The following is a 25,196-nucleotide window of genomic DNA, read 5'->3' as shown; positions in this document are numbered from 1 at the left end:
AAACTTTAAAGTGTCTGTTCTTGTCCATTAATCTATTTTTAGTAACAAGCAGTTTTGGAATTTTTGAATTATTATTATTGTACCTACCCTGATAGGGTAATGGGCAGTTAACTGACACTATCAGATTACTGTCAATTCAGCAAACTTGAGTTCCCATTAAGGACCAGGCATTGATTTATACATAGGGTACACAAAGATGAGTATAACATAGTCTGATAACAGAAACAGACATGTAAGAAAATAAGTAGAACATAAACTAATAAGTATAATCATGGATTTAGTTATAAAGGACAGAGTTGACACCAAGAAGGAAATTTTAACTGCCAGAGAAGAAAAGGACAGACATGAGAGAGAAGAGAAAATCTTATAAGATAGCCAGATTCTTAGATTTCATAGTAGGAAGTCAATGAATAAATTTTAAATGGAGTAATCTGGAAATGGTGTTATAATAAGCTATATGTAAGTTAACAGCAAAAGAAACAGTTGGAAAGGGTTCTGTCTGGGAAACAGGGATCTGACAAGGGAAAATATAGTGCTATTATTTTTCATTGCCTATCTTATAGTACACTTTGCCTTTTGAAAACTGTATGCATATATTAATTAGCTAAAAATTTGTTTTAAATTTAATTCTACTTAATAATTTAGGCCAAACTCAAGTGGTAACTTATGAATTTATCATGTGCCATAGATAAGTGAACATGCACATTCCTTCATTTAAACTCACATGACAGTTCTTTAGACTCTATACAACATTTATCATATTCTCATTGCTTATTTTTCTCATCTCTCTGCTAGATTTATTAGCCTTTTGAAAGCAGGAACTGTTTTATCTCAGAATCTCCCTTAGTGCTTGATTCCTTTCATGTAGTTGACATAATTGAATTGAGGTTTAGTCATGTTGTTTGTTGGCTCACATTTTGGTATCTTGGTGGCTTAAAAATTCAAATGTTCTAACTAATATATACAGTGCCATCTGCTAAGTATTATTTTTTTGAAAATGTAATTTCATCTAGTGCTCTTAAATTGGATTCTATGTATTTTGGTAGAATACTCTGTATTTAAGAGCACATTCTAGTTTATTGATAATAATAATTTTTGTTTCTTAAAAATGATGAGCTGGTTTTTCATTGGGATAGCTATTATTATTGCAAAGGTTGATTTCTGATATATAGGTTTATTTATTTCAATCCCACAAAAATGCCTCTTATTTGATTCCAAGAAGACTGGTATTTCCTGCATTTGATCCTTTGCCATATTAGGGGATTACTCATTTTAATATTTTAATCTCATGGTAACCAAACAATCAGAGTAATAGAAGTGATTGCTCTTGAGAGCAGACATTTGGTCTGCCCTTCTGGCTATGTCTTAGTCAAGGGAATATCAAGCTATTCTGGACAGTTGGTAGAGTAGGGTGTCAGTCCATACACAACCAAAGCCTTTGATACAATGGCCTATGGAGGCCACTTATCTATACCATAGCAGGAATACAACATGCATAAAGGGAAGTTGTGGAAATAAGATTAGGAAGTTGAGTACAGATTTTGTCAGGTTTGTATTTGTATCCTTTAAGTAACTAAAAGCCCAATTAAAAAAGAGTTATACTTTAACGATCAGGGAAATTATTGACTGGATATCCAAAATAGGACAAGTTCTATGATGGAATTTGCAATGACTCAAGCTCTGCTTTTCTCAGTTTTGCTCTCCTTTCTGTGTCAGTTGCTTGCCTAGCTCATAGCTAGGTAACAGAAATTTGAGACCTCAAACTTCCATGAAAGAACACAGACAAGAGGAAAAGTAGATTAAGTTTTTCTGGCAACCTTTCTTCAAATTTTCCCTATAGCCCCTATAGAACTTTTATTATCACCTTGACCCTAACTGGTTATGAGTCCATTCCTACACCCTAATTCCTGTGGCTGAGAGAACTGTGTGTGATCACTAGCTTTGACATGGACTTCTTTTTTTTTTTTGTACCAGGGATGCTTAACCACTGAGCCACATCCTCAGCCTTTTTAATATTTTATTTAGAGACAAGGTCTCACTAAGTTGCTTGGGGCCTTGCTAGTTGTTGAGGCTGGCTTTGAACTCATGATCCTCCTGCCTCAGCCCCCTAGTTGCTAGGATTACAGGCATGTGCCGCCACACTCATCTGACATGGACTCTTAATAGGAAGATGCCAGGACTACTAAAGCTTGCTGAGTGAGAGCAGATTTGCAGACATTTGCATTGGGTGCATTTATTTCATTCCTTTTTGAGAGTGGGATTCCTAAGAGTAGTAGGTGAATAGCTTAAAAAGCACTATTTATACTGCAAAGCTGTGTCAAAATAATATTAAATCATCTAAACATAAAAACTTAATTATGCCATTCACTTAAAAATAAAATCTGATTTTCAGTTTTACTTTTTAGTTTTGAGACAACCTTCTAGTATCAAGATGAAGTGAATTAACCTTTCTAAATTTCCAAATATTTAAGAGAGAGAAGCAATGAAATTTCCTATGTGCAGACTATGCTGGCTAAAAACTGCAGGGCATTATTCTGCTAGGACTCTAACCCTTATATACGTTGCTCAAGGGTCATCAGGAGATTTGAATTTAATTTAAAATCAGAATTTGTGGCTCCCACTGTGGCCTTACTCCTAATGGGATTCTTCTTTTCCAGTTGCAATGGTCACACTAATCTCTGTCCTCTTGAATCTTAAACTTGTATGACTAACATGTGTTTTTATGTAAATTCAAGCCTCTCTATGTGGCACTGACTGAATTGTTCTCAAGTGAAAAGATGTTAAAAAAAAAAAAAAGGAGAAAATTGCCCATCTTCCAATGCAGACTCTTCTCCAGTGCCTGCCTGCTTTTAGTTCTCCTAAGTGCATTCACTGATTATTTTTTTGTTTTGTCCAAAATTTATAATTGTTGCCCATAATGTCATTACAAGAAGCAGAACTCCTTTCTTGTTTTATTTTAGTGGATAGTAAGAGTTATAAGTTGAGTTATAGCTCAGTCTCAAACTTTGAGAGGAGAGAATAGTTTTTACTCACTTTTCTGGCCTTTTACTTTTAAAATAGGACCACATTTTACAAAAATAATTATGAAAATAGGAACCAGGCCTGGCATAATGGTGCATGCCTATAATCCCAGTCACTCAGGAAGCTGAAGCAAGATGATCACAGGTTCAAAGCCAGCCTCAGCAAATTAGCGAGGCTATAAGCAACCTATTGAGTTCCTGTCTCAAACTGAAAAATAAAGGGCCCAGGATGCTGGGCACAGTGGTGCACACCTGTAATCCCAGAGCTTTGAGATGCCGAGACAGGTTCAAAGCCAGCCTCAGCAAAAAGCAAGGTGCTAAGCAATTCATTGAGATCCTCTCTTTAATTAAGATATAAAATAGGACTGGGGATGTGGCTCAGTGGTCAACTGCTCTTGAGTTCAATCCCTGGTACCCCCCGCCAAAAAAAAAAAGAGTGGGGGCTGAGAATGTGGCTTAACAGTTAAGCACTCTTGGGTTCTTGGGTTCAATCCCTAGTATAAAAAAAAAAAAAATAGGAACCAGATTCGCATTGCAGGACTTAATTATAAGATGCTTATCTTTATGACTTGGAATGTTTTTACTAAATTAAGATTAATATTTAAACTGGGCAAAGGACCAAAAGTCTGTTAATTTCAGCTATTCAGGAGGCTGAGGCAGAAGGATCTCATGTTTGAAACCAACCTGGGCAACTTAAAATATAAATATTAAATGAACAAAGAGAACTTATGGATGAATCCCCAAGAATACAGACCAAAAATGGCATGATCCTATTGAGAAACACTGCTGGCCATCATCTACAACTAAATTAGAATTTTCTGTCTTGGTTATTTTTCAGTTTAAAAATCTTCTCATCAAAGGCATTTTCATAATTTTTTAGTGGAATATAAATAGGTATAATCCTTGTAAAGATACTGTAGTGATAACTTTCAAAAATTACTAATGCATTTAACTTTTGAATTTCTCATATATAAATTTACACAGATCATACGGGTAAATTTACACACCTGTGACTGAACATCTGTATGATGTCATTTATTGCCACAATGCTTATAATAATAAAAGATGAAAACTATCCATCAATAGGAAATAAGAGAAATTTATATTATTTAACATGTATCAAGAGGTTACAGTGAAAATTAGAAAATAGTTTTAACAGAATGATTATGCAAATATGATCTCTCAAAACTTGTAGGAGATAGCCCTAAGCAACTTTGTGAGAACCTGTCTTAAAATTAAAAAATTAAAAAGACTATGAATGTAGCTTAGTGGTAAAGTACCTAGGGTCCTATCTCCAGTACCACCCTCCCCCAAAAAAGAAAACAATAAAGTTGTTCATCCTAATCAAGAAAAAGAGAGAAAACCTACATTACCACTATAAGCAATGAAAAAGGGGGATTCCATCAAATCCTATAATTATTTAAAAGACAATATAAGGATATGGAATTTAACTTTTCCAGAACATAGAAAAAGAAGGGATACTTCCTAGCTTGTTTTAGAGTCCAGCATAATACAGATACCAAAATCTGAACTGAGGACTTTATAAGAAAGAAAAATGTACAGACAAACCTCTTATATGATTACAGATACAAAACCAAACCCAGCAATACATGAAAAATACATCATGTTATATAGCAAGAACATACTTTCCAGGAATAAAAGTTTGGTTTAAAATCTAAAATCAATGTAATTTATCTCATTAACAGAATTGAAGGGAAAATTCCATAAGCAGTTCATTAGATGGAAATTTTTTTGATAAAATGCAACTCATAATAAAAATAAAACACTCTCAGCAAATTGGGACTAGAAGTAGATTTTTTTAATATGATTAATGTGTCTACAGAAAAAAATCTACAGCAAATACCATGCTTAATTGTGAGCTATTGGATGTTTCTTCCCTAAAAGATTAAGAATGGGGGACAAGGATGCTCATTATCAGTACTTATATTCAACATTGTCGTAAAGGTCCTACCCAGGCCAATATAGCAAGAATAATCGAGTGTACACATAGGACAAGTGTTAGTAAAATTGCCATCAGTTGAATTAATTTGTCTTCCTACCTGAAAATTAAGATTATATAAGGTTCATTGGAGGATATAGACATCTACTCATTCACAGACTTCTGCCCAACTAACCTACACATGTTAATGGCAGATAACTAAGGAGACTTCTTACAGAAGGAGTTGGGGAAAGGCTCTTCACAAAAACTGACTTTCTTTATACTAATCATCTTCATTTCGTATCCATTCAAGTGGAAATGGTGGCTTGAGACAGAAGGAGTGTGGCCTTTTGCAACCAAGTAGTTGAGATACAGCAGGGTAAGGATATATGAGCTTAGCATGGTATGGTAAACATATAACATTTTATCAGTATTGCCATTAAAAGGGTCTTTAAAGTCTTTGTCAGGGATTCATCTTTTTAATACTTGGTAGCAACTATACTTTTACTTTTATATGATTGGCTTGAGGCTGACTTCATTGTTGCTTTAGTGATAGAGGAAGAGAATGTATATATGGGTGTGTATGTGTATGTGTGTACATGTAATGTGTGGAAAGTCTCATATTATATGAAATAGTCATGGAGTGACAACTTCTCCTAATAAATACTGATCTAGTCTAGCTGTTGCAGCTGTTACTAAACCCAAAGAAGCACAGTAATGCCTGCCCTGAGGGATCTGGCCACCAGTACTGACACTGTATGAGTGTTTAACCCACACCAAGTACTGTTGTAAGTACTTTGTAAGGCAAATCATTGTACTAGCCCCATTTTACAGATGAGGGAATTAAGTCGTATCAAGGTTATATGGCTTACTGAAGGACACACAGCTGGCAAATGATAGAGTGAGGATTCAATCCCAGGCAGTCTGCAAATCACAATGTCACACTGCCTTCTGGGATTGTTTTAATTGTGTCTAAAAAGCAGACTCTTTAAGTGTCCCCAGGTTCACCCCTACAAATCCTCACTATTTTGTAGAAGGGAATATTAGCCAGGGAGTACTCACTTCATGAGCCTTAATCAGAACCTGGTGTGGAGAGGGCAGAGGAGAAATAGAAAATTTCATTTAAAACGATATTTCAATGACTTAGTGTAGGGGTTTGTTGTTTTGTTTTAGTACTAGAAATTTAACCCAGATGTGCTCTACCACTGAGCTATATCCCCAGCTCATGTGTATTTTTATTTTGAGACAGGATTTTCACTAAGTTGCTGAGGCTGGCCTTGCATTTGTAGAACTCCTGCCTCAGATCCCAAGTTGCTGGGAACCACCCCTGTCCTGAGTGTAAGTCTTAAAAGGGCTAAGAAATACAAGTCTATTGGATACTTTCATATACTGCAAGCAATTCCAATATTTTTAATAAGTTAAGACATTGTTTAATTCATCTTTCTGTTGTTCATCCAGAGTAGCTGCAAGCCCAAACCTGAAGTTTTTAATACCTTAAGATCTCCTATTCCATTTAAATATTCAGTCAACCAAAACAGTTCTATACTATTGCTTTGGAGAAATGTAGTTTTATATTTTGGGAAATAGAAAGATAGTTAAGATTGGGAAAGTCATTTTCTATGCAAATGAAACAATTTGGTTCCTTTTCATTCTTTTACATATTGAAAGCAAAAGTTGAGTCAAAGCTATATGAGTTCTTGAAATTGACTTTAATAGATTTTTCATACCACACTCTTTCCTTCTTTCCTCTCCTCCTTTTCTTGTTCAGTAATGTATAACTTTGGGTGTTAAAATAACCCCCATTTGATATTTTAAAATTTAAGTAGCAAAAGAAAGGAGTCTGATTATAATGTAATTCATAAATAATGTTCCTTCTGATTTTTTTCCCCAAATTGTGAACTAATGATCTTAGTACATGAACAATTTTTTAAAAGCCTTTGAAGGAGTATAGTTACTCTGTTGTTTTGGAAACCTTTGTATTTATTTGACTGGTCTGAACATTGTGTTTTACTGATTCTACTATGTAAGTTGCTTACTGTTTTTATGATGGAATGCATCATTATAATTTTTAAATCCTTACTAAGTAACTGACAAATTTGGCCAAAACCTGAAATAGCAATCTAGACTCTTTTGAGAAATGGCAAATAGTAGACCCTAGACAAAGAGAAAACAAGCATTTTAGACCTTTCAGAAATAGCTGGAGGGCTTCTAAAAAGAAAATTGAATTCATCTACTTTCATATCTCCCATAAAATGGAGAATGGGAATGTTTATTTTCCCTCTTTCCCCCAATCCCAATAAAATAACACTCAATGGGTTGTCTTTTTTAAAAATATTTTTTAGTTGTTGATTTTATTTATTTGTATGTGGTGCTGAGAATTAAATCCAGCATCTCACACATATCAGGCAGGGGTTCTTCCACTGAGCCACTACCCCAGCCCTAAATGGGGTTTTTTAAAGATATAAACCCACAAGGAAGAAAACAGTATTGGAGACAATGTTAACAAACCTTGATAAGTTAGAAAACAGATGAAGCAATAAATAACGTGACAAAACCCTGAGCCAGCTGTAGGAAGCCAGGATCCCACCTGATTTATACTTTAGAACTTCTAAAAGACTGGCAGCATCAATACCCATAGAAGTGAGGTTAAAATGTTGCTAAGCTTGGGCAAACTGGTCAAAATCTGTTTAGAAAGAATTAAAAACCCCTACCCTATATCCCACAGCTGACTGATAATTCTTTCCCTATCCTGGCAAATATGGGAGGATTACTCTAGAGAAATAGAAACTGTGCTGAGGAGCAGCAGCCCTGCTGAGGCAGAGGTCCCAGCATGAAAACAGCATGGTGAAGTAATGTCAGTGTGCCCCACCCCCTCTCTGGCTACAAGAAAGCTGCCCTCTGGAGGCGGGAAATCAAGAGGCTCTTTCCCTGGGAAAATGGGTGAGTTCAAGAGGAAAAACGGTTTTATGTGGCCCAGCCAGATGACTACCAGTGAGGCTTATAGCCAGTGGACTCCACTTATATGCTGAGGGCTTTCGGCTAACATCCATAAATGTGAGCAAATAATAGTGAATTACCAGGTAACTAGTGATCCAACCAGCCTGAACTCTGAAAGATAGAGACTGAAACAAACATAAAACATGACTTAGAGAAACAGAGGCAATACTGGAAAGACAGTGGCTGAAAAATCATAATATACATTAGAGTTCATTAATCCTTTTTTCTTCTTTTGTGAATGTTTAAACTTTCCATTACAATTTTGAAAACCTCTCATAACAATAAGATATTGCAACTGTAATAGAATATTCTAAAAAGGAACATAGAACAGTATGAATTCTAGAAATTAAAAATGCAATAAAATAAATAAATACTCAGTAAAATGTTTAGAAATTAAATAAGAAATCTCCCAGAAAGGACAACAAAACAGATGAAAAAATGGTTTCTAATTCTGAATTGTATGTGTAGCCAAATTATCAATCAAGATTGAAAACTAGGTTAGTGTGAGCTTTCTGTCTCTATAACTAAAAACTTAAGATAATCAACTTCTAAAGAGAAAAGGTTTATTTTGACTGAGAGTTTTAGAGGTTTCAGTTCATGAGTGGTTGACCCTATTGCTTTTGGGCCTTTGACAAGGCAGCACATTATGGTGGAAACATGTGGTGAAGCAAGATAGCTTATTCCTTAGTCAAAGAGCAAAGAGAAAGGAAGGGGAGGAGGTCACCAATGACCTAAAAGTCTTCCAATAGGCCCCACCTCTTAAAGGTTCCACTACCTTCTAGTAGCACCTCCTGGGGACCACGCCTCCAATATATAGGTCTTTGGGGGATATTTAAGATCCAAGCTATAGCAAGACAGAAAAAAAGACATTTGTTGCAAACTTTTAAGATTTCAAGTATCCTTTTTCTAGAAACCACTGGAGAATGTGCTCTATCCAAATGAGTAGAGAAAAGAAAAACAAGGTATAGAAAATATTGTGTCTATTTTAGGAGTACAGGGCATCATTAGGATGTTAGCAAGAGGACTTTATAGAATAAAAATTACAGGCATCAAGTCCTGAGTGTGTGTAAAATCTTTAAATAAAATTTTACTTGAATAGTCCTGCATATCTATGTGTACATTGTCTCTGACTGTTTTCATATCACAAGACAAAATTGAGCAGATATGACAAGACCAAATTACCAACAAAGCCTAGAAGTTTTTGTTGTTGTTTTTTGTTGTTGTTGTTGTTGTTGTTTTTTAAATAGAGATTGAACCTAGGGGCACTTAACTACTGAGCCACATCCCTAGCCCTTTTTATTTCTTATTTTGAGACAGGGTCTTGCTAAGTTGCTTAGGCCCGTGCTCATTTGCTGAGGTTGGCTTCAGCCTCTAGAATCACTGGGATTACAAGCATGAGCCACCACGTCCAGCAACCCTAGAGAGTATTTTCTTTTTAGTCTTCTTAGAAAAAGTTGTGGACCCAAACTAGAGAACTGATTCTAGACAATTGTCTGGGAGCTTGTGGTTGAATTAGTTGTCTGTACATAGAAAATTACATAAATAAAAAATAATGTAATCTTAATCCAGGGAAAATAAAAATGGGCAAGAAAGGAATATAGGCCATAATTCACTACATGATTTGACTGTGAATGTTTGATTATAATACAGAACCTAAATTTTACGTTAAATATCTCATTGAATTTACTGCATAGTTGATAAGGATGATGGAAAGGATGCACATGTGTGGTGAGAATAGGAAGAAACTTGATCATCTTCTGTTGGCAGGAAGTTAGTAGATAAGATCTAACACTAAAGAATAAACATAGTGATAAATACCAAGTTAACTGGCAAAAGAGGTGAATAATGTTCTAGTAGCCATTTCCAATCAATGAAAGTGCCTACTCATGAAACCATTATTATGGTGTAATTACTGAAAAGCCACCAAATTTGGGCAGATTCAATCTGGTTGTTTGACTTTCCTGCCAAAGGACACTGCTAAAATGTATCATGATGCCTAGTACTTAGTGAAATGACTGAGCATATTCTGCTTAGCTGCATTTTAAAACTTCATCTGTTCTACATACTGCTCCCACCTGGAAATATAAAGACATAATTATTCTCAGTAATAATTTCTAAGTTAGGACAATATAAAAGTATGTTTTCAGCCTCTAGAACTGGACCTAACACATTATAGGCTAGTGAATGTTTGAATAAACACATAAGTGAACTATAATGAACAACAACTTCAAAAGTCAAAAGGCCTGGGGCTGGGGTTGTGGCTCAGAGGTAGAGCACTTGCCTGGCATGCATGAGGTGCTAGGTTCAATCCTCAGCACCACATAAAAACAAAATAAAATAAAGATATTGTGTCCACCTATAACTAAAAAATAAATTTTAAAAATAAGCCAAAATACCTTGAGAAGTTCAGACCAACCTTTAGAAAGCAATGATGGAGCTAGGCATGGTGCACACACCTATAATCCCAGTGGCTTGGAAGGCAGAGGCAGGAGGATCACAAGTTCAAAGCCAGCCTCAGCAAAAGTGGGGCATTAAGCAACTCAGTGAGACCCTGTCCCTAAATAAAATACAAATATATATATATGGCTGGGGATCAGTGGTCAAGTGCCCCTGCTATCCTCTTCCCCGAAAAAAAAAAAAAAGCAAAGATATTTTCTATAAATTTATTCAGTTTTTCATTACTAAAGCTAAATTGTGGTTCTAAATGATTTTCACTTTTGAATTAAAGAAGTTTGTCCTTTTTCTTCCTAACCCTTGATAGGATCTTTCCAGTTAAAGATGTACCCCTGGAGACTGATGACCTTGCCAATTGGCTTTATCAACGCTTTATTGAAAAAGAGGACCTCTTATCACATTTTTATAAAACAGGTACACAGTGTTTTCTATTATATACATTTATGAAATTACCAGAAATCTTAAAGGTAGGCTTTAGGGAAGATAGCCATTTTTCAAATCTTTAAATTCCCTTAAGTAATCAAAGTATTTCTGTATTTAAGATATGTCAGCTTATAATTTTTTATAAAGACAAGTTTATGTTAAGTTTGCTCTGAATTAGCTTGTGGGCAAAGGCAATGAGTATGATTTCACACAAAGGAGAGAGAATCAGTGAATAACTGTGGTCATACATGTATAATCATATGGGGCATTTTATAAATGAGACAGAATGTGTGTGAGTGTGTGTGTGTGTGTGTTGGAGTGGGGGGCTGGGGATCAAATCCAGGACCTTACATATGATAGGCAGGTGCTCTTAACACTGAGCAACATCCCCAACCCTACATGGTGGGATGTTTTATGAAGTAGCAAATAGCATAGAGTTTTGGCATTTCATCATATAATCTCATTGTAGCTATTCGAGGTCATTTTTAACTGCGTTTTAGTGGCTTATTCTTTACATGAAAGGATAACATTCATTTTTTAAGTTTTCATGGATTAAAAACTTCAGTCTTTTATTCTTAAGAGGAAAAGAAATGTTGATGTAGTCTAAGGTTCTTTCTAAATATTCTCTGCACCCTATAAAAAACTATAGTGCAGTGAAAAAAAAATAGGAGGGAAGAAGAAGACAGAAAAAAGGAAGTTAGGAAAGAAGGAAATTACTATTAGTAGAACACCCACCCAGCCCCAGTACTACCAAAATGCTTTATTAATTGCTATGTTGTAGGCCTATTTTCTAGCTCCTTTATAGGGAGAAAAGGTAAACAGAAAGTTGTTCTTGACCTGAGAATGGCCTTGGTGTTTTAGTTTTAACAGAAAGCTGAGAAGGTATGGGTGATAAGAGACTACCAAGATCTCTGCTTTCTCAACCTCAATTTCTTGCCTTCATATATTTGGCCTAAATTATAGTAACAATAGTAGAGGCCTCTTTTTAAGAAAACTATTTGCATATTAGACCTTGAAACTTGAAAGTACACTCTGTAAATTGCTTGTGAGCAGCAAATCCTCTCTTGAATCAGCTTACCCTGGAAGATTATCAGCAAGGACAAAGATTGTTTGAATGCTGAAGAGTGTTAAAGATGACCTTAGGTAAAATTGATCTGGCTTTCCAGAAAAGAATTTAGAGGTATCTGTTTGCTTTGTATTTTTCCTTTTTATTATTAAGACATATAATAAAGCCTGCTGCCTTTAAAAAATATTATTGGTGTTATATAATCACTTTTTGTGGCAAAAAAAATTTATTTTCAAATGGACTAGTATAAATTATATTGTTTCAGATTATTTGGTGTCAGTTTCACAGATCCTGTGTCCCAGCCACTATGGAAATGTCTCCAGATAAGGGGGAAAAGCTACTGGAATAACTATTCTCATGCAAATTTTACTCCTATGGAAGACAAACAGTAAAAGTCTATAGATAGAGAAAAGGACAGATGAGCCCATTACAGATTAGGGAAAATTTTAGGAAGGAAATAAACCGGTGAGTGACAAAGGCCAGGAGTGGCATTTTTTTTTTTTTTTTTTTTTGATATGGGAAGGACTCACTGAGGAGGGACATTCCAGCAGAGAGAATAAAGGCAAAGGCTGGAATGAGGAAGAACCTAGTGGCTTGGAAATTGTATTTCAAATGAGATCTCTTTTCAGGAACAATGGAAAGTTATAGAAGGCTTTCAAAAAACAAACAAAAAGACCCCATGAGTCTCATTAAATTAATATTCAACTTTTATTGTAGGAGACCTGCCTTTGCAGTAAACAATATTTCTGTCTTGTCTTTCAGGAGCCTTTCCACCTGTCAAGGGTCAGAAGGAAGCTGTTTCCAGGGAGATGAACCTCAGCAACACGTGGTTATTTCTTATATACTCTTTTGCAGTGTTGTCAGCCTGTATGTGGTACAACATCATTGAGTATTTTTACCATTGCCTATTTTAGGAATTGACTTGGACTTGTCAAGGTCACCATAGGAGTTCAGACTTTCATGAGTGTGCATTATTTTACATGTGCAAATCAGAATATATAAAAGAAGCGAAGGAAATTCAGTGGATGAATTAATATTTATCCCCCTTTGGGATATTTTAAAACTCTATTAAAATGAGGATCAGTAATATAATGACCTGCTGATATATTTTAAGAACTTTTCATGTTTTAAAGAGATACATTCTACCACATATAGGCAAACATCACATTTGGAGAAGAGGAAATCATAAAAATCATCCTGAAAGACTGTCTGAAAGAAACTGTTGCCACAAGATCTACCTGGTCATTTAGTTCAAGCTCAGAATTACATCTCTCCTAGCTAGCAGTCCCTATTAGAGCAGTGTGCCATAGTGCCCACATCTCCACCCATTTGGGCTGTGGTACTAGTAGCCATGAGGGGAGGGAGCTGGAGGTACCTCCCAAAGAGTGTTTTCCCTGTTGCTTGAAGTAACAAACTTCAGTCCTTAGCACCTGACCAGGTGCAGTGTTGATATTCTCTGTGGGGAGGAACCAGTGTCCACTGAACACCTCCTGGCATAGGCTCTGATTTTATGAAGGCTAGCTCAGTCCAGCACCATGTTTACATGCGCTAGTGCTTTCCTTTCCAACAGGGTAGGGTGGGGTGGGGGCATCACCCTGTTTCTCTTTTTGATTAGAAGGCATATTATAGATTGATAATTGTATTTTACAAAATGCACTTTTATCAAATGCCAATATAGCAAATGATAGTAACATAGCCTGAAGACAAAAGTGAGTCGGCTTCCCCGGGGGCTTTCCTGTCTCTGCAATTTTGCCCACAGCTACTGTCCAGCACCACCCTGCATTGGGCACCTCCCTGACAGGGTGACCCTATTTGTAACTAGAGGCTCCCTGCACCCCTCCTTGACTTAGTATCACTAAATGCATTTGGGGATGGATGAACAAATTAACATAAAACATTTAGATGATCAATTTAAGGGAAAATAGACTAGTTCATTAGGAAAACAAGAGCTAGAGCCAGACTTTGGCTTCTACTGGTGACTGGTTCTCAAGTGGCTCCCCTCCATATCTGTATAGACAGCAGTGTGTTCCAGCATTATATCAAGGAGCTGCCCCTCTCGGGGTTGGTGTAACCAGGAGAGGCCTGCACAAAAGGCTTCCCAGTCTCTTCCAATTGCTTTTGAAGAGGGTAACATCAAGTTTCTGTTATTTCTAGAAAACTTTTTTTTTTCCTTTTGGTCAGTATGTTTATGTGATGCACCTCACAGGAGAACCAAACTCTTCTCAAAAAAAATGCTGGAACTACATCAGTATTGAAATAGAGAATGTTTTCAGTTTAGGGTTGTAAGATTAAGATCTAATAAGTCCGTGGTAGTTTTCTGTGATTTGAGCACTATAGACTCCCCTGTTGTCACAAATTACAAAAATAACAGTTCTGAAAAGTAAGCTGTAAAATAAAAATAAAGGCTAATGTTTCTGTTTTTCAGTGAACCAAAAAAAGATGTGAATTTTCCCACAGTTGTGTGGGAAAGATAAAGCAACACCAAATAAAAGCCCACAGCAGCTTCATCTTTAGGATAACTCAATATATGTGAAGGGAAAGGATGCATTAACTGAAATACCTCATTGAATATTATATTATACTATTAAAATGCAGAAGACAGTTTTGATATGTTTGGTTTGGTAACAATTGATATAAAATGCAATTTTCTTGAAACTGAAGCATTTCATTATGTGTTCTACAGTGACAATGAGTAAGTGAGACCAGTCTCACTTGTAAGGTGTCAGTGATGATAGGAAGCCAAAGAGAAGCTCAGTGATGCTTCTGGTTGAGATCCAGCAAACATTACTTAATTACAAGATGAAATGAATTGTTCATTTGAGATATTAGCCATCTGGGGAGAGGTTGCTCACTCTCAAAAAATAGTTATGCATAGTCCTAGCTTGTAGACCTTTCCCTCATTGCAAAGCAAGTCACAGGGTAGAGTGAACAGTTCTCCTATTTTTTTTTAAAAAAAATGTATACATAAATGTGGCTTAGAGCCATTTTTGACATCGCTGTGCTCCAAAGGAACATGACACTGTTAAATTTACTGTACACATTAAACTTTCCTGTAAGATGCGTTATTTTTCAAGTGCAGTATCATTTCCACAGTCTTTATAGATGTGAGTTAATTTTTGAAAATTGATCCATGAGTTGTAAATAGATGTGTATTTGATCTGCCCTGCCCCTCTTTGATTCTTTCTAATATGTTCTTTCTCTTCCGTTTGCAAATGTATTTGTTTGAGAGCCTTGATAGTGCTTTCCTTGTCAGTAACTGGAGTTCACCTGCTGTACTAGGAAATATAAAGAGAAAAATCAGTGTTCTTCTATGGCAATCTGGGGAAGCAGCAATTTGCCACTATACAGAGCTGAATAAAAATTCGTATTTGAACTTTCTTTGTAAAGTGAGATGAAAGGAGGTCATATATTTTGTCAAGGGGAAAGAAAACAAAACTATGCCAGTGTTATACCAATGGTTCTTTAGAATCTCAGCACTTCTTGGTCTCAGCTGGACTGCCTAGATTCCCACAGGAGATAGAGTTGAGAGCTCACTGTTGGGATCCTGGCATCACCAAGAAACAGTGATAGAGCATCTGCTTGGCCACAAGCAGATTCCGTGACTGCAAAGAGTGACCAAGCCAGCTAGTCACTCTTAACTTCAGAAACAATTATCGGTGATGAAATATACACATGATAGATGGACTTAAAAGCAATAGAGGGTAAAGAAAAATTAGAGTAGAAAATGATGTTTTGGAGGAGCAAACTAGTTGGTTGAGAATTTAAACAGAAGATTTTTTAAAAAAAAAAAAGATAGCTGAGTTCAAACCTGTCATATCATTAAGTAGTTTTTGGTTTTTGATATTCAACCAATCCTTAATTTTTCACAGTAAAGGAACTAAAGATTACTGGAAAATTAATTACTGTATACTTAATCCAGTTATAAGTCATAAGGAAGCCAAAAATCTTATTCCTGAAGGAGTTTGAAGTTTTACTTTTCATCAAACTCTTTTTTCCTTCTAGGGATGCTTGCTAATTAAAAAAAATGATTTGAATTGTTTATTAGCTTTTTCTTGCCTATGTATGTAGGACTGTTAATAAGTAGTGAAATAACATGGAAAGACAGAGAGCTATGAGGAAGAGGAAACTCCAAAGCCTGAATAATCAATGGGCTGGAAAAGGCATCCCTGATTATCAAGAATAGGTTGTACTGATATCGTTACCAGCCTTTTTATCAAAATGAAATCTTACATCACCCAGGGTAAGCTTCAGAACATCATCCTAGTGTTGCTGCCATCTGCTGATGCTGAGGATGGCCCTTCATTCTTTGTTCATGTTGCTTACTTCTTGTGGATTTGTCTTAGTAGTGTTTTTTGACAATCACTTCTCTGAAGACTCTTCTAAACTAGTTGGTCCTGGTTATAATCATAGAATGTAGTCTTTAATCATGGGTAGTCTTCTTAGTATTCTTTTTTATATTTAAAAAGGAAATGTTTTATTTGCACTACTGAATAGGAAGAGTTAACTGTTTTCTTTGTTCTTTTTCTGAAGTCACTACATAGGACTTCACTCCAGAGTTACCATTGAGTGTGCTCAGCTCTAGTCCACAAAGGATGGATAAAAATGGTTTGTTTAAAATATTTATATTTTTTTCCTTTTTTTTTTTTTTTTTTTGCCCTGCAGAGCTATGAGCTCTACATGTGTTAACATGCCAGGCAAAGTCAAAAAAGGAGCACAGGGCAGCAGATATACTAGTTCATTTTATAAGGGGTAGAGACTAAGATGTTTGGGACCAAAACACCTACGTTTTGAAATTCTGTATCACAGAAGAGCCAGTGTACTCTGGAGCAGTTATTGCTTGGTGCTTTGTTGTAATCATTTTGCACCAGTCCCCAACAACTAGGAACTGGGCCCTAGGAAAATGCTGGAGGTGCTGATCTGTTGGGGGAAGGTGACTGTAGCCATATAGAAGATTAAATGGGTTTTTCTGTAAAATGTTCATCTGAGGATTTTTACATTTAATATTTTTAAGACAGTTTAAAGAGCAAAACATATTAAGTGTATTCTAATTGCAAAGTATGCACACATTTTGAATGGCTTTATTTTTATTGTGTAAAACTGTTGGACACATGACTGTGATGCACAAATTCTTTACATGTAAAGAGTCTATGCATTTTACAGTAACTTATTTTATGATTGGGTAATGAGACAGTTATACTTTAAACTGCCATTATTTTTGTTAATTGCTTTCATTTTCTTTACAGTTATTACAAAGTTGTATTTATTTTATACAGATGGATTTTCATTTTCCTGATGCTGTAATGTTTACTTCAACTTGTTTGACCTTTCTTTGTATATCTGCATGTTGTAATGTATGAAAAGAATGAATGTAAAGGCTGTGGCAACTGTAATTAATTTTTGTAAAGGGCTGGTCACACATGGATCTGGTTTATGAATGCATTCGGGATGATTTTAATAACCAGGTTGCATTTAAAGAAATTTAGACATGAACACCAAAAGAAGCATTTTCTTAGCAAAAATTAATAGCTGGTTCTATTTTTTTTTAACCTAGAGAAAATAAAGTTGATTTTTTCCAAGTACAGTGCTTTAATTCTTAGCAGTGGGGATGGTCTGTGTCATACTGGAGCTCTTTGGGCATTAATACCTGTAGGCCTGTGCTTAAGGCCCCTCCTGCAGTAGCATGCTGAGAAGAGCAGGCTGAAACATCTAGTGAGAAAACTCTGAACCTCCTTCCCTGGGTCATAGGGTCTAACCTCTCCTCTTCATTCTCCTGGTGTGCCAATAAGTGTTTAAAGGTCCACTATCTCAGAAAAAAATATATATATTCATATATGTTACACAAATTTGTTATAAATTTTCCTGATAGCAAGGATGTGTGACACAAAAAATAAATAAATAAAATAAAATATCAACATTGTATATAAACTCCACATAGCCAGTTGATTCTCACAAGATTCTTAGTTGCTTTTTTCTGAACCCTTTAGCCAACCTACAATTGCATTTCAACATGAGTTTAATTATGGTATTATATCCTACTCCACTTGCTCATCTCCCAGGAAATTTACTGTCATTCAATCTAGAATGTGATCTACTCTTAAATTCATTCTTACCCATAATACAAGACCATTTTTTAGCTTTAGCACTAATTGTAAGTTTATATAATTTTAATAACAATTGTTTAAGAACTGCTAGCAAAACCCTGAAATTTAATGATTGGCCCTTGAGAGCCAGTTGTAGATGTCACCAGCACACCATTGCCCTGTTCTTTTTGTTTCATTTTGCTTTAACTATTAATGTTGAATAAACTTCTTCCAGTTAATTTGCTTACTGTTCTGAGAATATTTCTATTATTGACCCTAGCAGGGGATTGAAGGGTAGGAAAAGCATTAAGATCAGTCCTACCACATGAGCTTTAGATTTTGAGGAATCTGACAAAAGCAAACTTTGCCTGAAGTACAGGGGAAGTATATAGTTCTCAATTCGGTTTTATGCTTTCATTTCTTAAAGTAATTGTGGTATAGGCATCTCTAAGATTTTGTTTTAAGCATATAAAACCTCAGTTGTTCAGTTCCTTATAGAATGTGTTTGATCCGACTGAAAATTTTAAATGTTTTAAAATATTTTGCACAATCTACCAAATAAGTTCAATAGTTACAGTTCAGTCTACCTCTTTTTTCTGGCTGGATTTAGGCTACTGTTTTGGTGAGGTTCTAATTTCTTTTCCCCCAGACATATTTTATGTAGAAGACAGAACAGATTGGGGGCAGAGGTGGAATGCAAATTTGAAGCACCCAGAGATCTATCGCTGACCAGCCCTATTCCTCATGAGTTGGAGGGTGGGAGGGGAGTTGTTTGTAATACCCACTTAATATGAAAATGTTCGTTTTTAAAATGTTTCTTCCTGCTGAAAAAAAAATGTATTTTTAAATGGAAAAACAGAATCCTCTTTTGGCTCTAAGAAGTCAGCTGTGTGAACAGGCGTGACCATATCATAACATGCTGATATGATAGAAATTAATAAATTTTTACCTCTCAGGATTTGGTAACATTGTTCTTAAACTTGTATAGGCTTGAGGGGGGAAAAAAAAGAATAACCTAAGTCTCTATAGTTTCTGTCAAATGGAAACAGAAATAAGAATGGAACTTGGGAGAAGGGTGGGATGACCACTGGAAATAAGGCAGGCCCCTTTCATAATCAGAATACTCTTAATTAGGTATGATTAAGCCTGTTGTGCATAGGGAAAGACAAGACAGTGTTTTCTGCTAGAAAGCATGGACCATATTGTGGGGTGCAGACCTGGTCTCAGAATACTTTTTGCCTTTTAGGTGTCAGACTCAGTGGAGCTGGAGATGAGGCTCCCACTCATTACTCACCTCAGGTGGAAGAGGACTCAGCCATACTTGTGATTATAGCAGCTTAGCAGTATCATTGATAAAACATAAGGCTGAGCTACTGCCCCTAAAATATCAATGGTTGCATCTTCATCACTTATTTTCATTTTTTATGCAAAAAACTCCTGGAAGTCTATCTGCAGTTTTCTATGGATCTACACTCAGCTGATGGACAGTTGAGGGAAAAGAAAGTAGATACTTGATTTTTCAAGGAGTATTCAAACTCATGGTTGTCAAGAATATCAACTTCCATGTGAACTCTTAAGCGTGCCATTCCTGAACATTACTCATCTGTGAGAATCCTCCCATTTCAGATAACTGCCCCCCATATATAGGAGAAAGGCGTACCTCCCAGTCATTCAGCAGTTCCCTCCAGGATGCCCAACAAAGGAACAATTCAAAATATCGATGACACAAATGATCCTTTAAACCAAGGCATCAGTAGGCCACAATAGAACTTTTTGTCATTCCCCGATTTGTACACATTCTAGTAAGGACAAAGGATGGCATTAGAAATGGGGCATGTGGGCCTGTATTGGATGTGTTGAATTCTGATAGCTTTAGTGTGAGGCAATGAGAACAAGGATAGCTTGGAGCTCCCAAAAGCATAAAAGCAGAAACTACCAAGACTTCTTAGGGCATTGGGCCAAGACTGGCATGGTGACACTTTGATATTTTCAGTGTTGCATTTCTTTGGTCACAGGGTCAGTCTGATTCAGTTTGGGAGAGTCTAGGAAAGGAGAAAGGACATAAATACCCAGAGGCCTGGTTCATTGGGTGCCATCTTTGAAGATCAGCTACCACAGCAGAGCATTCCTTAGCTTAGAATAAAGACCACCAGTTAGGTCTAGAAGTTTCTGTGCTCTGGTCAGTTTGCCCATAATTTCCATTAAATGAAAATGTTGAGTTTCAAAATACTTTAAAAGGATTAAATCTGTTGTACCATTACTCAATCAAAGGACACCTATCTAAGAGAGGTTTTGTTTGAGAGTAATCTTTATTTTTTACACTGATTGATGCATGGCTCATTGGTCTTTTGAGATTTTGGAATTAGTAAACTTCAGAAATCGCCTTGTTTTTAGAATGGCACATTTCATTCTGGTGCAGTTTTGATCAACTGCTGGTAGCATCGAATGGCATGGGTAATTGATAGAATTGTGAAGACTAGAAACAGCATTTCTCATTCAAATGTTTACCCCAAACAGCAGATTTGCCTCACTTCAGGTTTCTGTTTTTAGTAAATAACAATTAAATGACAAGGACTAAGTATACTTGTTAAGGGGTGATGAATCTAAAAACTTCTTTAATGTCCTCTTCCTCAATTTTAAAAGTAAACATAATAGTCCCCAAACCCTAAAGGATAATTTTTTTATGTTTGCCCTCAGCTGTTGGAGAGATACAGTTACCCATTTAAAAAAAAAAAAAGTCTAAATCATGATTTATCGTGATTTTTATCTTTTTGAATGTGGAAGTGAAATGCATTTTGTTTTTGACTTTGCCTGGTGCAGTACAAGATAAAAAGAATGCCTTCGTTTCAGACTAAAGGGAATAAAGATTTCAATCTCAGAACAGTTCCTTTTATTTCTGATTTCCAGGTATAAGACTGGAAGTGGTTAATGAATTCTAGGTCATGTTGCATCTAGGGCTGGGGTGACTTATTACGACACCATTCAATTCAAGGTCTTATCTAAGTACAAGCCCAGAGAAGAGCAGCAGAACCACTTCCCAAGCCCTTTTTATTTTTTATTTTGAGATAGGGTCTCACTAAGTTGCCTAGAGCCTCTTGTAAGTTGCTGAGGCTGGCCTTGAATTCGAGATCCTCCTGCCTTACTCTCTTGAGTTTGCTTGTATTATAGACATATGCCACTGGGCAGCTCTTTTCAGTCTTAAGTAAGATGATGTATGTGAGGCACAGAGGACATTAGTATATTTTGCTGTGTGTTGGCCCAGGGGCTGTGTTTATCCCACCCCCACTGAGTTTAATGGAATGTAAATTATTCCCATAAACAGCTGTGACTAAACTCCAACCTAATTGTATCCCTGCCACATAAGCTATTAATGTCACATAAGCTTTTAGGAACTCTGGGTCCTTCGAATTTCTAAGGTAGACAGATATAATCAGCATAGCCAAGCTCCTAACCCTGCACACTCAGACTGTATCTGATATACCCAGGGCCCAGACAGCAGCAAGAAAGAGCTCTGAGGTTGGAGAGGCAGTTAGGAAGGTGAGAAGAGAGCATAAAGAGGAAATAGGATCTGCTAGACAGAAGACATTACATAGTCTTAATAGAGACCTATTTTTGCTTCTGAGACATGATGTCACTGGTGAAGACCTTGAACTAATTATCAAAAAGGAGGGAAATGTAATTTCTAGTGTTTGGGAGCTATCCACCAGATGATGGTTCTCTATGCATAATTCATAAGATCCTAAATATAAAACTGCATTGAAAGCATCCTAAAGCTTCAGGAAGGTGAAAGTAATATTGAACTGTTTTCTCTTTCTAGTTGCATAAGTCTCCAAAGTTTATATCTCAAAAATTGACATTTTATCTTCCAGTGTAAGTGCTCAGTGTTCACTTCTTAGGAAGTAGGGGTATCAGAGGAAAGGGGCAGATCAGAATCAAATATTGTTTATGGTTGTCAAGGTATCATGGCAGACTACAAAAGAATCTGAGGCAGAGCTGGGTCTGCAGATGAGCTGAGTGGTAGGAAGAAAGAGGTGCTGAGAACCTCGAAGAGCCTGTGATTTCCCCAGCCTGATGCTCAGCAAGTTGCCAGCCCACCATTCACAGAATACCTAAAGAGCAACACTAGAAGATGGGGATTCTAGGAGGGAAGATGCAGGGTGAAGTCAGATTATAGAAATGGTGTTTTAGAAGAGGTTTGGAACTGCTCAAGCCATTGTGCAGTGGGGAGCTTGCCTTGAACCACCACTCATGGACCCAGAACTTCAGAGAGTGCTGGCCTGAGATCAGGAATAAACTGGAGAAGTATTTGGAGCTGAATAGCCAGAGGGCCTGGTGGGTCCAGAGGCACACAGGCCCAGACTGATTTATTCTCCACTAGGCCTTGAAAAAGGAAGGTCAGGAACAACAGCAGGGCCACCTCTCCAGCCCCACTAGAGGCACAAGGACATTCTAGCACATGCAAGAGCCTCTCATTTGTTAGAGGAGGAGTGACAGGCAGTGATGTAGGTACTAAGACTGAAAACCACAGCCAGGAAGGAAGTGAGAGGCTTTGAGCTACTGAGGGTTTGTTCTGGGCTGCGGAAGTAGGAGAGCACTAGGCCTAACCAGCAAATGGGAACAGACAAGCTCAGACCCACACATCTCAGGGCAGTGCGCATGCCTGCTAGGCGCAATGGTGGGTCCACATGATGAGGCTCATTTCACCTAGACAGTCCCCTCACTGGGTGTAGCTAAGATCCTAACCCCACGTGGTCAAACTTCATTGGTTATATCCAAGGCTCTCAGATGGTAGCAAGAAAAAGCCTGGAGGTGGAAGGAACACTCTTCACCCCTGCACCCCACCTAGAAAACAGCAAGCCAAGGACAGCCCTTCCCATGGCTCAGGTCCTGGGACCTGAAGTCTCAGTTCCTCACCCCACCCCCACCACCTGCTCAGGTGTCTGTTCTATGAATTGGGGATTGGTGAAGGGTTCAGGTTATTATTTTTATTTTTTGTAGATGGACACAATATCTTTTATTTATTTTTATATGGTGCTGAGGATCAAACCCAGTGCCTCACAGTGCGAGGCGAGTGCTCTACCCCTGAGCCCCAGCCCCTGCGCCCGGTTCAGAATATTCTCAATGAATATTTTTCCTCTGATGTGGGGGTGAAGTAAAAGCCACTTGGTTCTAGAAGCTTCTGTGCCTTTCCTGGATTGGCACTTTTTGGTATGTGCTCTGCCCTCTGTCTTCCATGTTGATGACTGTGGTTGTTGGAGCTTCTTGTTATGCTTTTGCTTTGTTTGTGAATTTTCCATGTTTATTCCTTGGGGTACTAGGAGAGGGAAGTTCTGGGATCCCGCTTTATTCTGTCGCCTTTAAACTGAGGTCTAATATATTTAAAACATTTGAAATGAATGCTAAAAAGGCTGCTTTGGCTCATACTGTTTTAGGGCTGTTATTCAAACAAAGCATATCTGAAAAACAGACATACCATTGCCTACATTCTGGCTGGGTGCAGTGGTGCATGCCTGTAATCTCAGCAGTTGGGAAGGCTGAGGAAAGAGGATCATGAGTTCAAAGCCAGCCCCAGCAACTTAGTGAAGCCCTAAGCAACTTAGTGAGACATGGGATATGGCTCAGTGGTTGAGTACCCTGGGTTCAATCCCCAGTACAAAATAATGATAATAATAATAATATATGTGTGAATACACACACACACACACTGTATATTATATATACACAAATATACATAGCCTAGGGAGGGAAATAATTTTATTACAAAGAATGAGAAGTTTTCTCTGCCCCACCCTATATATACACACCATTTTTGTTGTTTTGTTTTTAATTTGCTGTACTGGGAATTTAACCCAGGGCCTTACATGAGCTAGGTAAGCGGCCTCCCACTGAGCTACATCTTCAGTCCTTTTTTAAAATATTTTTTTCTAGTTGTCAATGGACCTTTATTTTATTTATTTATATGTGATACTGAGAATTGAACCCAGTGCCTCACACATGCTGGGCAAGTGCTCTACACTGAGCCACAACTCCAGCTGCCCCCGCCCAACTCCTTTTTATTTTATTTTGAGACAGGGTCTCCCTAAGTTGCCCAGTCCGGACTCCAACTGGAGATCCTCCTGCCTCAGCCACCCAAGTAGCTGGAATTACAGGCATACACCACACTGCTAGGCTATTTCTTTAGACAGGCTGAGAGACTTCCCAGCTGAGATTTCGATTGCTGCTAGAAGGAAGGGCAAAGGCTGAGTGGGGAGAGTAATGCTGCCCATGTGGTTTTGATAATTTCCTCAATTTCCACTCCTTAGAAAATGCTCTACACAGAGGCGAGAGCAGTGAGCCTCCAGGGAGATCCCCCTTGTGAAAGGCTGGGGCCTCAGAACACTTCACAGGAGTGGGGGCAGTTGTGATAAGAGTCACAATGAAACAGGAGCTCTCTTGTCATGAGAAGAATTCACAGAGGCTGGGAGAGGCTGTGCCAGGGGTGCTGAGTGGAAAAACCAACTCTGGGGGAGGGAGTGGACCAGCCGGCCCCTAACGCCTGTCCCCCACCAGCTGTTGTCACAAGGACCCTGAAGAGAGCTCCTACTGAACCTTCATTTTCTGTTGTGCTCAGAGGACAGAAAAAAACTGTAAGTTCAGCTTGGCCAGAGGACAGAGTTCACTAACTCTCAGCACTACAGAGCATGGAACCCCTGGGCAGGACCACCATGTAGTCTGTGTTCTGCACAAACTGAAAATGTGGAGGCCCTGGTTCCGAATAGTAAAATTTCAAGACATCAACAGCAGAGCGTGGAAACCAGGACAGGTCACCCACTCATGAAGACAGCCCTGCTCTCAGGACCACCAAGGACGAAATGAGAGGTGGGAAGGAGCCGGCCTCTGGGGTCCTCACTGTCCTCTCTCTGTCCGTCCTCCTAAGGCACTGCACAAAGGGCTCTTAGAAAGTAGGAGATAAGAGGAGGGTGAGCTCAACTCAAAGGCCTCCCAGACCTAGGTTCTGAAGGACAGGAGATGGACATTCACCCACCACCTCCCAGCTCTGTGACCCTTCGAGGCTTCTGGGCTGCCCCTGAAGTGGATGGAAAATGCCGTTCCCAGAGAAGCCTCCACGCCCCAAAGGAAAAGCCTCAGGTGTGTGCTAGCAGTGGGAAGTGGCCCATGATGAGTGAGTCCCAGGAGACGGGAATCATTCATCACAGTGGTGGCTGGGAAGAGTGAGC

At 37.8% G+C, this 25,196-nt stretch overlaps 1 protein-coding gene across 8 annotated transcripts in view; it reads left to right on the top strand.

Annotated features, from left to right (window-relative positions):
* Positions 1-18,937, top strand: part of Lpgat1 (lysophosphatidylglycerol acyltransferase 1) — a 115,504-nt gene extending 96,567 nt beyond the window's left edge. For 5 of the 8 annotated variants that reach the window (XM_078022777.1, XM_078022776.1, XM_078022775.1 and 2 more), the window contains exons 7-8: positions 10,718-10,824; positions 12,662-18,937. In XM_078022777.1, coding sequence (XP_077878903.1) covers positions 10,718-10,824; positions 12,662-12,813 — 259 coding nt within the window. In that variant the 3' untranslated portion in view covers positions 12,814-18,937. The remainder of the gene's footprint in view (positions 1-10,717; positions 10,825-12,661) is intronic. The other 3 variants (XM_078022773.1, XM_078022779.1, XM_078022778.1) reach the window with 3 other exon arrangements.
* Positions 18,938-25,196: the final 6,259 nt, after the last annotated feature.

Source organism: Ictidomys tridecemlineatus, chromosome 10 (assembly GCF_052094955.1).
Source record: "Ictidomys tridecemlineatus isolate mIctTri1 chromosome 10, mIctTri1.hap1, whole genome shotgun sequence".
NCBI lineage: Eukaryota > Metazoa > Chordata > Mammalia > Rodentia > Sciuridae > Ictidomys > Ictidomys tridecemlineatus.
Note: the sequence above shows the minus strand (reverse complement) of the source record. Positions and strands in the feature narration are given on the sequence as shown.